Source organism: Pelophylax lessonae, assembly GCF_965119305.1.
Source record: "Pelophylax lessonae genome assembly, chromosome: 8".
Taxonomy (NCBI): Eukaryota; Metazoa; Chordata; class Amphibia; order Anura; family Ranidae; genus Pelophylax; species Pelophylax lessonae.
The window spans coordinates 282,065,306-282,080,635 of record NC_138775.1 but is presented as its reverse complement, the minus strand read 5'-3'; the positions used below and the strand labels follow the sequence as shown (position 1 = coordinate 282,080,635).

The 15,330-nt window shown below is 43.7% G+C and overlaps 1 protein-coding gene across 9 annotated transcripts in view; it reads left to right on the top strand.

Annotated features, from left to right (window-relative positions):
* Window positions 1–15,330, top strand: part of NFIA (nuclear factor I A) — a 504,907-nt gene that overhangs the window by 339,808 nt on the left and 149,769 nt on the right. For all 9 annotated transcript variants that reach the window (XM_082265066.1, XM_082265065.1, XM_082265064.1 and 6 more), the window contains exon 4: window positions 14,561–14,635. In XM_082265066.1, coding sequence (XP_082121192.1) covers window positions 14,561–14,635 — 75 coding nt within the window. The remainder of the gene's footprint in view (window positions 1–14,560; window positions 14,636–15,330) is intronic.

Here is a 15,330-nt window from a genome sequence, read left to right as displayed (position 1 = left end):
CCAGGGAAGAGTTGGCACCAGGATGCACTATGGGAAGAAGGCAAGCCAGGGGAAGCAGTGTGTGATGCTTTGGGTAATGTTCTTCTGGGAATCCTTGGCTCCTGCCATTCATGTGGATGTTACTTGACACGTACCACCTACCTAAATATTGTAGGTCAGTTTTCCTCAACTCCGGTCCTCGGGGCCCACTAACAGGCCAGGTTTGCAAGATAACTAAATTACATCACAGGTGATCTCATTTGCTGCTTAGTGATTGCAGTATTCTAGTCTGCATCTCCCCAAGGTAATACTTAAAATCTGGCCTGTTAGTGGGCCCCGAGGTCCAGAGTTGAGGACCACTGTTGTAGGTGACCAAGTACACCCCTTCATGGAAACTGTATTCCCTGATGGCAGTTGACTCTTTCAGCAGGATAATATGCCCTGACACACTACAAAAATGGTTCGAGAATAGTTTGAAAAACACAACAACCTGTTAAAAGTGTTGACTTGGCCTCGAAATTCTACAGCTCTCAGTTCAATCAAGCATCTGCGGGATGTGCTGGAAAAACAAGTCCGATCCATGGAGGTCCCACCACACAATTTAGAGGACTTAAAGTGGAACTTCACTCTCCCAAACATTGACTATGTTTAATCTTTTTGCTGCTAGCATCAGTCAATAGATAGAAAGGTTGCATAGTTACATACAAGTCCATCTAGTTCAACCAATAAAAGGAAAAAAAAAAAAAAACATTTAATCCCATATACACAATCCGATACCCACAATTGATTCAGAGGAAGGCAGAAAACCCCAGCAAAGCATCATCCACTTTGCTCCAGTAGGGGAAAAAATTCCTTTCTGATCCCCCGAGAGGCAATTGGATATTCCCTGGATCAACTTTACCTATAAATATCAGTACCCATTTATATTATGTACATTTAGGAAAGAATTGAGGTCTTTTTTGAAGCAATCTACTGAGCTGGCCAGAACCACCTCTGGTCTCCGCAGCTTGGCATTGCATGCTATTATTAAGCTTAGAATCTACCAGAACACCCAGATCCTTCTCCTCTATGGGTTAACGAGGTTATCATAGAGCACACCCACCAAGTACCAAAAATATTATTGCTATCTGCGGTACTGGTAGTTTTAAGTCCCACCCCTGCAGATCCATTCTCAATGATGTAAGACAAAATATCCAGCTGCAGGGCTGCTGTTAGAAATCACGGGGCCTTGTACAGCCTACCTGTAGGGCCTACCTGGCAGGGACAATATTTTCCCTAAAAATACACAAAAATCATTATTAGCGGACACAAACATAACAGTGAACTTGTGTGAATTAGCTCATTTTTTTTTTATTTTTTACATTAAAAAAAAAAATTATAATTTATTTTTGAAAATGTTAAAAAAATTTTACAATTATTTTATTTGGCACACAAGGGCCCAGAGACAGCAGAACACAAGTGAACTGGATAGGAGGAGGTTGCAATTGCAACCGGGCCCCATGCTCCAAGGGGCCCATGCGGCTCCCCATAGTACTCCTTGATAGAAGGGGCGGCGGGGGCAGCATGCAGAGGAACCAATCTCCTCCATTTTCCTCCTGCAGCTACAGGAGGAAAAAGGAGGGCAGTGATTTTTCTACATGCTGCCCCCGCCGCCCCTCCTATCCAGGAGTACATGGGGAGCCGCATGGGCCCCTTGGAGCATGGGGCCCGGTTACAATTGCAACCCCTGTAGTTACGCCCCCGGAGCTGGGGTATTAGGAGGATAGCATCAGTGCTCCAGTAAAAAATGGCATAATTTTTCCAAAGCTATAGTAACAAAAAAATAAGGTGTGCGAATACATTTACAGATGTGTGTTATCATAATGATTACTCACATAACTAGTCTACCATCTCCCCGACCATCCCCCACAACTGCACAATTACCTTACCTAAATTTCATATCTCCCCTAATCTTGCTTTAATTTTCCTACTTAGATGCTTTGCACATCTCTCTCCATTTTTTGGATTGCTTGGGCATGGCTCCTGCTGCGCCGCTATTAAAAGCCAATATTCCGTTGTAAAAGTCAAAGTGATTTAGTGAATGACCCCACTCAGATCTTTAACTGTAACCTTGTGATGCCACGATTGCTACAATGATTTTTTACGCTAACAGCCCAAACTGTTTTTTTTTTTTTCTTTTCTTCAGTCTGAAATTTTATAGCGGGTACTTGCTTGGCAGCTTACATTTGGCATTATACATAAAATATTTGCTGCCCCCGTTCGCTACCGCCGTTTGGAGCGTAGCTGCAAGGCAAAGCCAACTCTGCTTGACTGCAAGTGACAGATATATTGGTAAAATAGTAATTAATTCCGTCGCACTTATTAGTTTAGCTCTAATAAACTGTATTTAAGGCAAATTTATCGTAGGGACAAATGGAATATTAGATGGAGAAAAGAAAAGGCTAATGTGACAACGGGGGTAAATTATCAGAGTGTTATAAGTCAGTGAAGAGGTTGGTAGTTAATTGTATGTACACTCACCGGCAGTGGCGGCTGGTGCTTCATGGGCCGAGGGGGGGGGGGGGGGGTGTCAGAAGGACCACACCATACCCCCTGACCCCCGGACCACACCAGCTCCAGCCCGCACCTGACCCCCGGACCACACCAGCTCCAGCCCGCACACCTAACCCCCCCCCAGTCACCGGCTTATTCAGGCTTAGGCAGCGGTGGTGGCAGCGGCGGCTTCCCCTGCGTTCCCTTCCTCCTCCTTGGCCAATAGCATGGCTTCTCCTTTTGGCCAATCGGAAAACGGGTCTAAGGATCCGCTTCCTGATTGGCCAGGAGGAGAATCAGTGTGGCAATAGTGAATATTCATTCGCTATTGTCACACAACTGGGTGGGCTCAAGCCTATTAGAGCCTCTGGCTCTAATCACTGCTTCAAAAAAAAAAAAAAAAAAACCCCATTGGAATCCATGCGTCCGGCGCGCTGCATGTAGATTAGGGGGCCGGGCACATGGATAGGGGGGGCGGTGCCCCTGCGCCCCCAATGGACGGGTTGCCGCAGCTCACCGGCCACTTTATTAGGTACGCCTGTTCAATGGTTTGGTAACACAAATTGCTAATCAGCCAATCACATGACAGCAACTCAAAGCATTTAGGCATCTAGACATGGTGAAGACGACTTGCTGAAGTTCAGACCGAGCATCAGAATGGGAAAGAAAGAGTATTTAAGTGACTTTGAATGTTGGATGGTTGTTGGTGTCAGGCTGGTATGAGCATTTCAAAAACTGCTGATCTACTGGGATTTTTACGCACAACCATCTCTCGGGTTTACAGAGAATAGTCCGAAAAAGAGAAAATATCCAATGAATGGGAGTTGTGTGGACAAAAATGCCTTGTTGATGTCAGAGGTCATAGGAGAATGGGCAGACTGGTTCCAGATGATAGAAAGGCAACAGTAACTTAAATGAAATGTAAACAAATCCGCGCTTAGGATAATTCTAGATTCCTGGTATTTAGTATTGGCTGCAGCCCACCTTTATACTATATTACTAAGAATATAGTGAGAATGAAGAGAAAGGAGGGGGAAGGTGTATGGCGCTGCCAAAAACTGCTGATGTTTCTATATGTCCAAAATTTAGGCGTTATAGATACATAAAAAATAATCACCACTATGAATAAAGTGTCCAGTGCATCCTATGTGTCTTCCTATTGAATGTGCAATACTAAAAGATAATACAAATAAATAATAAATATTTGTGCTGAAAAGTGGATATAGAATAAGTGAAAATTGGTATGATGAGAAAATTAGATGAAATGTATGAATTAAAAAATAGATAAAGGGGTGGATTTGTACAGAATAAAAATAAATATATAAAAAATATAAAAATGGATCCACTTAAAGTATGACTTAAATAAGGTGCACAATAGGTAGATAAATATTATAGCAGCAATGATACAAGAATAAATAAGTCCGTTACACCTAAGAAAGAACAAATAGTCCCACAATGCAAGAAAATTCCTAAAAAACTTGGCAAAAAAAGGTGACTTGAGTGCAGGTGTTCTGATGAAATATTAAAAGTGCTCAGGTATATGGTGACCGTTCAGTGCTCCCCGCACCCCTTGGACCGCACTCACCAGAACTATGTACCCCTGCAGGGGTATCAGGCCTTGTCTATAATCCTGGATCTTCTCCACTGACCATCAAAGTGGTTGGGTGGTCCGATTATCTACCCGAATCTTGTGAACCAGGTTCCTTGATGTTAGGATCCGAAGGTGTATCGATATATGGGGGAAGAAGGCTCACATAGAGTAGTACTGCTAAGTTTTAAAATACTTTATTGTATATAAAAATTAGGTACTCACAAAGGGAATAGAGGGTAATGGCATAGAAAGCAATAATAGCGCACTTCCGGGACGCCGTGCGTTCCACAGGGCGGATGTGCGTTCCACTTAGGCGGATGTGACGCGATGACGCTCTACGTACGTTTCGTCGTGATGACGTCTTCAGGAAGGACGTCTCCTGAAGACGTCATCACGACGAAACGTACGTAGAGCGTCATCGCGTCACATCCGCCTAAGTGGAACGCACATCCGCCCTGTGGAACGCACGGCGTCCCGGAAGTGCGCTATTATTGCTTTCTATGCCATTACCCTCTATTCCCTTTGTGAGTACCTAATTTTTATATACAATAAAGTATTTTAAAACTTAGCAGTACTACTCTATGTGAGCCTTCTTCCCCCATATATCGATACACCTTCGGATCCTAACATCAAGGAACCTGGTTCACAAGATTCGGGTAGATAATCGGACCACCCAACCACTTTGATGGTCAGTGGAGAAGATCCAGGATTATAGACAAGGCCTGATACCCCTGCAGGGGTACATAGTTCTGGTGAGTGCGGTCCAAGGGGTGCGGGGAGCACTGAACGGTCACCATATACCTGAGCACTTTTAATATTTCATCAGAACACCTGCACTCAAGTCACCTTTTTTTGCCAAGTTTTTTAGGAATTTTCTTGCATTGTGGGACTATTTGTTCTTTCTTAGGTGTAACGGACTTATTTATTCTTGTATCATTGCTGCTATAATATTTATCTACCTATTGTGCACCTTATTTAAGTCATACTTTAAGTGGATCCATTTTTATATTTTTTATATATTTATTTTTATTCTGTACAAATCCACCCCTTTATCTATTTTTTAATTCATACATTTCATCTAATTTTCTCATCATACCAATTTTCACTTATTCTATATCCACTTTTCAGCACAAATATTTATTATTTATTTGTATTATCTTTTAGTATTGCACATTCAATAGGAAGACACATAGGATGCACTGGACACTTTATTCATAGTGGTGATTATTTTTTATGTATCTATAACGCCTAAATTTTGGACATATAGAAACATCAGCAGTTTTTGGCAGCGCCATACACCTTCCCCCTCCTTTCTCTTCAACAGTAACTTAAATAACTACCCAGTAAAACCAAGGTATGCAGAATACCATCTCTGAATGCACAACACATTGAACCTTGAAGTAGATGGGCTACAGCAGCAAAAGACCACCCCACATAAGATATGTTGGCATTTAATACTGTATTATTGATAATAGAAACTGCACTTCTTTTTTTATGTTGTATTCCGCTTGCACATCTACTGCAGTTTGGCCGCAGCGCAGGTGTAGCGCAGGATACCCGCGGTTTTCATGTGCATTACCTGTGGTTTCTCATAAACTTCTACTATGTCCTACATTTTTGGTGCATTTTCTGAAAGCACACCAGAAATGAGGGACATAGTAGAAGTCTATAGGAAACCGCAGGTAACGCACATGAAAACCGCGAGTATCCTGCACTACACCTGCGCTGCGGCCAAACTGAAAGAGATGTGCATGCGGAATACAACATAAAAAAAGAAGTGCAGTTTACATTATCAATAATACAATATTTAAAACCCACATATCTTATGTATATTTATATTTATTACATAAAGAAAAATACAAAAATTGGTGAAAGCAATAACCATTTACCATTTACCAGGTACAGTAAATGACATATCATATAATTCATGTAACTCATGAAGCCCAGAGGAGTCACCGAAGAGCCTCCTCCCTGTTTTTCCCCCTCTTCTCACAGGCCCACACGCTCTGCTGTAACTCAGCAAAAAGCGTGTCAGCCAGCAGCTCCCAGGACCCGCAGCTCTCACCTGCCAGCAAACACGTTGTATGCCCAATCCTCCCATAGCAACCGATGACGTCATCGGTTGGCAAGACGCAGTCGGGGGGCCCGCACAGCTACCCGAGTGCATGTGGCAGCTGGAAGTGAATTTAGCCGTCCCCTCTGTCACAACTAAATGGCAAACTTTTTTTTCTTGATAAGCTTGCTACAAGTTGGGGTCATTTTGCCACGGCACACCTGGGGACTCTTCACGGCACACCAGGGTGCCGCGGCACACTGGTTAAGAAACCCTGGTGTAGATAGAGAAGCTTCATGCTATGATTCATTGTGGAATTGTGGAATTGGTTAATAAGAATTATCCCGGTGGTAAAAGGTTGGCAAAGATGGGAGCTCTTGAATTTTTGCCCTATGGGATAAGAAATGGGCCTATAAGGAGAGGGAGTATGCACCCGAGGGCAATGACAAGCAGACAGATATTCTTATGAAATATATAACAGTTACACTCATCCGATCGCCCCATAGAGGAGAGCGGGGATCTGACAGCTCTGTCTCTGAACACAGAGCAGAGACGGAGCTGTCATCCGCCTGCTCAGCGGGGATCGGCGGATCGATCCCCCACTGAGCAAAACGGACTCCGTCAGGCTTAAGTGAATACAGATGTTCAGTTGATAGCAAAGATGGAGTTTTTCCTCGTTTTGGGGAGATTTTCTTTGGCTTTTCTGTTGAGTTTCCAAGACAGGAAGTTAGGGGAATCTCCGCAGCAGGACAGATACTGAGAGGGGTTTTATCCATTCCTTAATCTACTTATTTAATGGGAAAAAAATGGCTATGGATACATTTTAAATGGAGTTTTTTTTTTTGTTTTGTTTTTAACATTGGCCTGGAGTTCAGCTTTAATGATTAGGCGTTGTTAAGTCAGGAGCAGGAAACACTTCCCCCTGAACAGGCAGAGCGAGCCCGGAATTGTCAGCCTCTTTGTAGGAGGCCTCCGAATGGACTTTTCTATTCATACACAGCCACTTCCAGCTGTTGTTCTGGAAATCAGCACGTAATCTCTTGGGGTCAGAGGACAGTCATCCATGACTGGTGCCTTTGAAAAGGTTGTGCTGATTTCAGTTGTCAGATATTACCCCCTTTTTCTCTTCCTCAATAACACCCATTCTGCCCTTTCATCGCGAAGGACCCAGCCTAGAATTGTATTACATGAATTTAAAGTCTTAAATGTGTCGGCCGCATTGTGAGGACACGACATGCTGTGGATGGGATAATTCATTCCCTTTTGATTGCCGGCAGAAATATTCTGGGATCCTTTGAATAGATCTTCGTGCTGGATCCAAGGCAGAATGTCATGAAAGGACGCGCACAATAGACGGCGGGTGTACTGGTAGAAAATGCTGTGTTTGTACGTTTAATTTCTGCAGCCAAGATAATTTAAGGAGAACCTCCACTTTAAACCTAATTTCACATAATCCATCTTCTACAGCAAGTTTTTCTCAACCTTTTTTCAGTCAAGGCACACCCCAGAAATTATGGACAGTCTCGAGGCACCCTTTAAAAAATTATGGACGGTCTTGAGGCACCCCATCCTAAAAGTTTTAGAGCCCATTCAGACTAGCGCAACACGACTTTGGGGGGCGACCTGTGAAGTCGTGTGCACCACTGTGCACCGCGACTTCGGCGCGACTTGCAGAGACTTCACATAATGGAAGTCTATGCAAGTCGCCTCCAGGTCGCCCCAAAGTAGTACAGGACCCTTTTTCTAAGTCGGAGCGACTTGTGTCGCTCCTATTAGAACGGGTCCTGTGCTAATCAATGGACCGCGACCAAGCGCGACTTGTCAGTCTGACAAGTCGCCTGACAAGTCGCGCTAATGTGAATGGGCTCTTACATAATGCAGCAACATACACACACGTAGGGTGCAGTGTTAATTTCGTCGACTAAAACCGTTTAAAACGTTTTCATCGACTAACACAATTCAGATGACTAAAATACGACTAAAACTAAAATGGCATTTTAGTCTTAAGACTAAAATACGACTAAAACTAAAATGGCATTTTAGTCAAAAGACTATAACTAAAACTAAATCGAAATTTGCTGCCAAAAATTAACACTGGTGCATGCTCAAAGCATAAATAATAACATATTAGATTTTTCACTCCAGGACCAGGGACTGAGGCTCGGTTCACATATATGCGATGCGGGAAGGCTGCGAATTCGCAGCCTGTTCCCGCATCGCACACGCACCCCCGGCAGTTTACACTGCCATATGCGATACGCTGGGGGTGTCAATGTAATCTTAACGACACCCCCAGTTTGATCGCATATCGCAGTGCGATCGTGCAGTTCGCACAGGATCGGATCGCACAAGTGTGAACCGCTGTGCGATCCGATCCTGATGCGGCAGCAAAAATGCCTCCTGTGCGTGTTTGCTGCGGGTGCGATGCGAATTTAGCCATACAAACTGTATGGCTATACTCGCACCGCACAGCTGATCGCATGTAATGTCGGAGCAGTGCGCTCCGACATTACATGCGAACCCCGCACACGCAGAAGTGTGAACCGGGGCTAAAACTAAATTGAAATTTGCTGCCAAAATTAACACTGGTAGGGTGCCCAACGTTAGAGGTACAAGTTGGTACTGACTAGTATTCCAATGTTTTTCTTCTTCCTCAGTTTTTTTTTTTCCTCAGTTTTTCTTCATCAATCAGGTAATATGACCCCAAAACGTATGGAGAGAAGCAGGGGAGGGTCAAACAAGCATGCTACTCAGGCGACTGACATCCTCCTTATCAACTGATGATGTCATTGGTCATTAGCAGGTCGGCAGCTAGAGGGCCGTAACAGTGCACAATGAAAACCTGTGACGGCACCCCTGAAGAAACCTCAAGGCACACCAGGGTGCCACCACTGGAGAGATTTACACTCTCTAAGACAGAAAGGTCTTTAAAAAATACAAAATTTTACTGTAAAATTACCTAATTGGGAACAGGAGGTAGGGGAAAATCGTGAAAGGGGGACATCTGTTCTGGTGATAACTATAACTGAGTGAAATGTACCTTAACCACTTAAGCCCCGGAAGATTTTACCCCCTTCCTGACCAGGGCCTATTTTGCGATTCGGCACTGCGTGAATTTAACGGACAATTGCGCGGTCGTGCGACGCTGTACCCAAACAAAATTGACGTCCTTTTTTTCCCACAAACAGAGCTTTCTTTTGGTGGCATTTGATCACCTGTACGATTTTTTGATCATGCGCTATAAACAAAAAAAGAGCGTCAATTTTGCAAAAATAACAATATTTTTCACATTTTTTTATATGAAATTCCCCCCCAAAAAAATGTAAAAATCTAAATTTTTTAACATTTTCAGCCAATTTGTTTTATGCTACATATGCTTGGTAAAAAAAAATCACAAAGAGCGTATTTTGATTGGTTTGCGAAAAAGTTATCGCGTTTACTAACAAAGGGAAAGATTTTTGTCATTTTTGTTGTTTTTTTTTTAACGCGTAATGGCGGTGATCTGCGATTTATTTTGCGGTACTGCGACATTGCGGCGGACAGATCGGACCCTTGACTGCCATTTTTGACACTTTTGGGGTTACCAGTGACATTACTGCAGTAATCAGTGCTATACATATGCACTGTTACTGTAAAATTACACTGGCAGTGAAGAGGTTAACTTTTTTTTAAGAGGGAGGGGTTATGTGTGTCCCTAGGGGCGTGATTCTAACTGTGATTGGCTGTGGCTTGAGGTGTAGGAACAGTGATCAACGGTCCTACTTAGTAGAACCGTATGATCACTGTTTCTACACAGGGGAGAATGACAGGCGGCTTGTTTACATCAGCCGCCTGACTTTCTCCCTCAGCACCGACGATCGCTGAGTGACCGGCGGACATTGGGTCCGCCGGTCACATGCGCGGGGGGGTCCGTGACCGCGCGGGAGCAGGAGCGCGCCTCCGGGGGCGCGCGCTCGCTCCCTAGACCCTCACAGGCTAGCGACGTAGTACTACGTCGCTCTGCCTGTGAGGGGCTGACTGCCGACGTAAATAGTCGTGCGGCAGTCGGCAAGTGGTTAAAGCGGAGTTCCGGACACAAATTTTTCTTTTCAATAAAAATACCCCCAGGACAGTCAGGGCTAGTACATTCCACAAAGGATAGCCTCTTAACTGTCCCGGGTCGCACTTACCTTTTAGAAGAAATACTTACCTTGAAAATTTCTTCTCCAGCACTGCCATCCCGGATGTGGGCAGCTGAAGCCAGTGCATCCTCTTCTGTGTCCTCTTCTCCCAGAATGCGCCTGCACCAGCCCCGATCGTCACTTCCGGTGCGGGGGCGTCATCCCTCCACAGCTTCTGGGCATGCCCAGAAGCTGTTTAGCAAGGAATGAGGCGCCGCACCGGAAGTGACTCCGCTTAATCGCGTCATTTCCGGCCTGCAAATAACGCGATATTTCGTCCCTAGGCGATTCGCAACGAGTCATGGGATACATTACAGTGCTATCCCAGGGGCCCTTGCAAATCGACGAATGACGTCATCGCCGAAGCATCCGCCATTACAGCGGCGGACTATAATAGAAAAGAAAAAAGTATTTGCATTGAAAAAAAAAAATTACTACGATTGTGAAATCTATTACTAATGTCTGAATGATCTAAAGGGACTTAAAAAAATGGGTGGAACTCCGCTTTAACATTTCACTATTTTTGTCAAATAAGGTAATATTAAGGTGGTAATATTAAGGTGGCCGATATATCGCCACCTAAAATTATCGGGCGAAAATATGCCGATAATGGTCGAAAATAACTTCATATTCATTTAAATTCTTTATATTAATTAAAAAGTCGAATATAATACAATTATATGTAAAAAATAACTATATTTTAAAGAAAACTGTCCATTTCGGTTTAGGTTTTTGGCCGAGTGCATTCTGAATTTTCGGTTTCAGTCCGGAACTTTCATTTCAGTGCACCACTAGGTGGTTTGGTAGTTTTTAAGGGTTCAGCTGACTTTAAATGGTTCCTTATGGTTAGAGAGGCTCCTTTTAACCATATTTGACCTGTTCAGGCGCCACATTATTTAAAATTTTTCTTCTACAGAAAAAAAAAATATAATAATAAAAAAATGAAAATAAATTCTAAGGCTCGGTTCACACTACGTCGCTTCGACTTCGGGGGCGACCTGTGAAGTCACGTGCAGCGCGACTTGCACGGACTTCATAAAATTAATGTCTATGCAAGTCGCTCCGGGTCACCCCAAAGTAGTACAGGACCCTTTTTCTAAGTCGGAGCAACTTATGTCGCCCGTATTAGAACGGCTCCTGTACTACTCAATGGACCAATGGACCGCGACGGTACGCGACTTGCCAGGCTGACCAAGTCGCCTGACAAGTCGTATTAGTGTGAACCAGCACTAAGGGATAGTACACAAAAAAATACACAAGACAGGAAATACAAAGGAAACTAAACCAAACTACCCCTAAATACACCCCAAAAACACACATTCAAATTTCCCATTAATCCAGATTTTACTGATGGCAAAATCAGTTTTGCTAATTCACTCCACTGGCCTCTACTGATAACTGAGAGGGGATTTTCCGGCTCTTTTGGAGAGGCTTCCCCTCAGTTCCTGTTATAGGAAATTTCACCAGCATGGCACAGCTATAAACTTGACTTGACCATGGCCTCCAGGCTCTGAGGAAGAGGCACGACCTCGAAACGCGTCAGCCCTCTGCTTCCAGTAAAGACGTTGATCCTCTGGCAGGAGGCAGGTGTATGGAATTGATGTGCCTGAATTTCACGATTTTTTGTGAGTAGCTGATTTTAAATTTTATCCAAATAAACTCGCTGAGGATAATGCGCTAGGCTGGTGCGCCCTTTTCTTTGCTTTGTATTTTCAGTGTTTGGTCGACCGCCCTGGTCGTAAGGGGCAGCAAAGCCTAGCCATCATGGATGCCTAATATCAGCACGAGTTCCGGGATTGAGGCAGCCTGAGGACCAGGTTCCGAGCGCAGGAAAAGGGGGTGCTGTATAGCACTTATCTTTTTTGGAATATAAACAAAAAACCTTTTCAATCTAAAGCCTTGTACACACGCACCGATTGTTGGCCGTAAATTTTCGGCCAACGTCCGATCGGACGATTGTCGGCTTGTTAGTATGATGCTTCCGACAACCGACTGCGACTTTTCGGCCGAAAAAAATCTGGTGTGCATGCTATAAAATTTTTGTTGGCCATCAACAGAACGGCCGATTGTTCGTCAGTCAGTACAGATTTCGGCAGACAAAAATGTGATGAGCAAGACTGGGCATGCTCAGAGAAGAAAAAAACACGAAAAGTAAACCAGAACATGACATCACTTCTGAAGTTGGTTTCTGTCGGCCAACAAAAGTCCAATGCAAGTCTAGAGCACATTTCAACCAACACAACAACACTGGACAAAAGACGGCCGATCGGTCGGCCAACAATCGGTGCGTGTGTACGAGGCTTAATACGAAAATAAAATGTTTTGGCTAGAGATGCGCTTTAATTACAAGAGCAATTATCAACTGTTGTGGCAAGGTCCTCTTTATCTGCTTGGCCGTGTTTTTTTAAAACAACGCTACATTTTGAGCCATGTTGTTCCCACCCAGAAGCACTGTGAGAATCTGCTGAATAAGACTGGCAAAGATTACATAAAACATTTGAAGCAAGTTATGTAAACTCTCTGATTTCGGCGCTACATAACTGTTTTAGGACTGTGACATGACACCAGCTCCAGAGAAATACACTTTTTTAAACTCTACTTGTCAAAATAATTTTTTATCATGGAAAAGGGCACGCTTAGGATGCTTTGGAAAACTTTTTAAATTTAAGGTGTTTGCGTGCCGTCCCTCTTGCGTGGCTCTCGCTGTGTGTGTGTGTAACAGCTGTTCCTGTAAGATTTCCCTGGTGTAACCTCAGATGCAGAGAATGGGGTCTCTCGATTTTGTTTGGTTGGAACTCGGTTCTGGCTAATCCCAATCAGATGTTCCTTAAGAGGAGAACTCTTAAATCTTCCAAAGATCTCAGCACTCCTCGAAGGATACCTCTGCACTGTTCTCCTTTGCTTCATATGTTACCAGTCAGTCGAGGTTATCCAAGGTAACGGCGTATTAAAAAACGGAGTGTGTTTCACATTTCCTGTTAAGTTGCCTATGCATTAAGGAATCCACCAGGTGCAGACGTGTTATCCTCCACTTCGAATCTTCTAAATCGAAAACCGCACTATAATTCAGGACTGCGGTACTTTGGTGCATTGTGTTTTTCATTCCTCGTCCATTTATGAAAATCAATACCTTTTTTTTAAAGCAGCATTTAACCACTTCATTGCCGTTCACAAGGTGTATTAGGGTATCAGACAAGTGCGTACAATGCTGTTCCACACCATCCCGTTAAAAGAGTTGAATCCACCAGTACCTTTGTCTTGACAGCAGGCTAGACAATTACATTGTAACATTGGTAAGGGCCTTTATTGCATTTTTTTTACCTAAAAAGGACCTGTGCTATAAAAGCTGTGCCCAAAAATGTAAGCAGAAGGCAAAGGCCTAATTATTAATAATGCCTGTAGTTTCTCCGCAGTTGATCTTTCCCCGTTACTGACCTACCATGCCATGATCTCCACTGGGTTTCTGTGCATAGACGGTCATCTTGGTAGAGGTAGCTGTGATTTCAGTGCTTTGAATTTTGATGATGAATTTCTCAACAAGGCCTACAGCTACAAAGTTCAAGAGCACTTGTCAAAACAATTTTACTGCTTGCTAAGAATATTTAAATTTTTTATTCTCCATAGCCTTGGCATAGGTTCACCTAAAGCATGACACTTATGGCACTTTTCCACTGCAAGTACCGGCTCGTACCGGCTCGGCTCTACTCGGCCCTGCTTGGCCCGGTTTGCTTTTCCACTGCTGGTACCGCATGGTATAGTGTCGGAACGGTTCGGTACGGTACGGTATAGGTTTGCTTTTCCACTAAAGTAGTACTAAAGTTAAGTGGGTGGGATAACAACGGGGTGGGTGGGATTCTCTGACCAATCAGTGGCTAGTAGTGACTGCATGCAAAGGATTATGGGATATGGTACCAGTTTGGTACCTGTTGGAACCACAATCGAGTAGGTACTGTTTTTTCAGAGCCGTACCGTACCGTACCGTTCGGTTCCATGCAGTGGAAAAGCAAACCTATACCGTACCGTACCGAACCGTTCCGACCCTATACCATGCGGTACCAGCAGTGGAAAAGCACAAAAGCGTGCCGAACCGGTACGGTTCCATGCAGTGGAAAAGTGCCATTAGAAGACCCTGTTGCACAGTAGAGCAATGCTTTTATTACCAAACTGGATGATAACTTGTTAGGGAACCACTGAAAACAGATGTGTGTAATTAAAATCTTAATTGTGTTTGCCCTCTCGTTTCAGGACATTTGGGCTTCCAAGACAGTTTTGTGACTTCTGGAGTTTTCAGCGTTACAGAACTCGTCCGAGTCTCACAAAGTAAGTGTCTCTTCCTGTTGTTTGATGATTTTTTATCAAGATTGTACCTGTAAATGGTGTAAGTTTGACACCCACATCTGTGGCATAATTCTAATGTCTGTTTGTGGGAACTGTGCCTCTTAAATTAATGCAGACAAATGACATCAGCAAAAAATTGGTAGGAAGTGTCTCATGCCTTCGTTGCTGTCACTAAATGGTCATGAATGCACAGGCTGGCTATTGCAAGGAAAAAGAGTGAACAACAAGGAGGAAGACTGAAACGTATTTGTTCATGAAATGTCACATACTGTAGGTCAACGACAGCCAAAGTTTGGTGTCCCTACTTCGAGACAGCACAGTGACCCTTGAGGACCCCGTGCAGGCCTAAAACGTTGGCTGTCTTTGACCTATGTGATGTTTCATGAATAAATTCGTATTATTCTTCAACTGAGTGCTGCTGACTCTCCTTCCATCCTGTGGTCCTACATGGTGCCAACTGTTGCTGTCACTTCTATCACGATTCACCTACACCAGTCCCAAAACTATAAGGAAGTGAAGTCCAGAACTATATTTATTCATAGTCTAGACCAGCCTTTCTCAACCAAGGTATTGTAAAACTCTAGGGTTCCTTCAGTGGTTGTTAGGGGTTCCTTGAGCAATAACCATCTTCTGCTTCTCAGATGTGTAACCACTGGTAAAAATGATCTTTTTAGCTA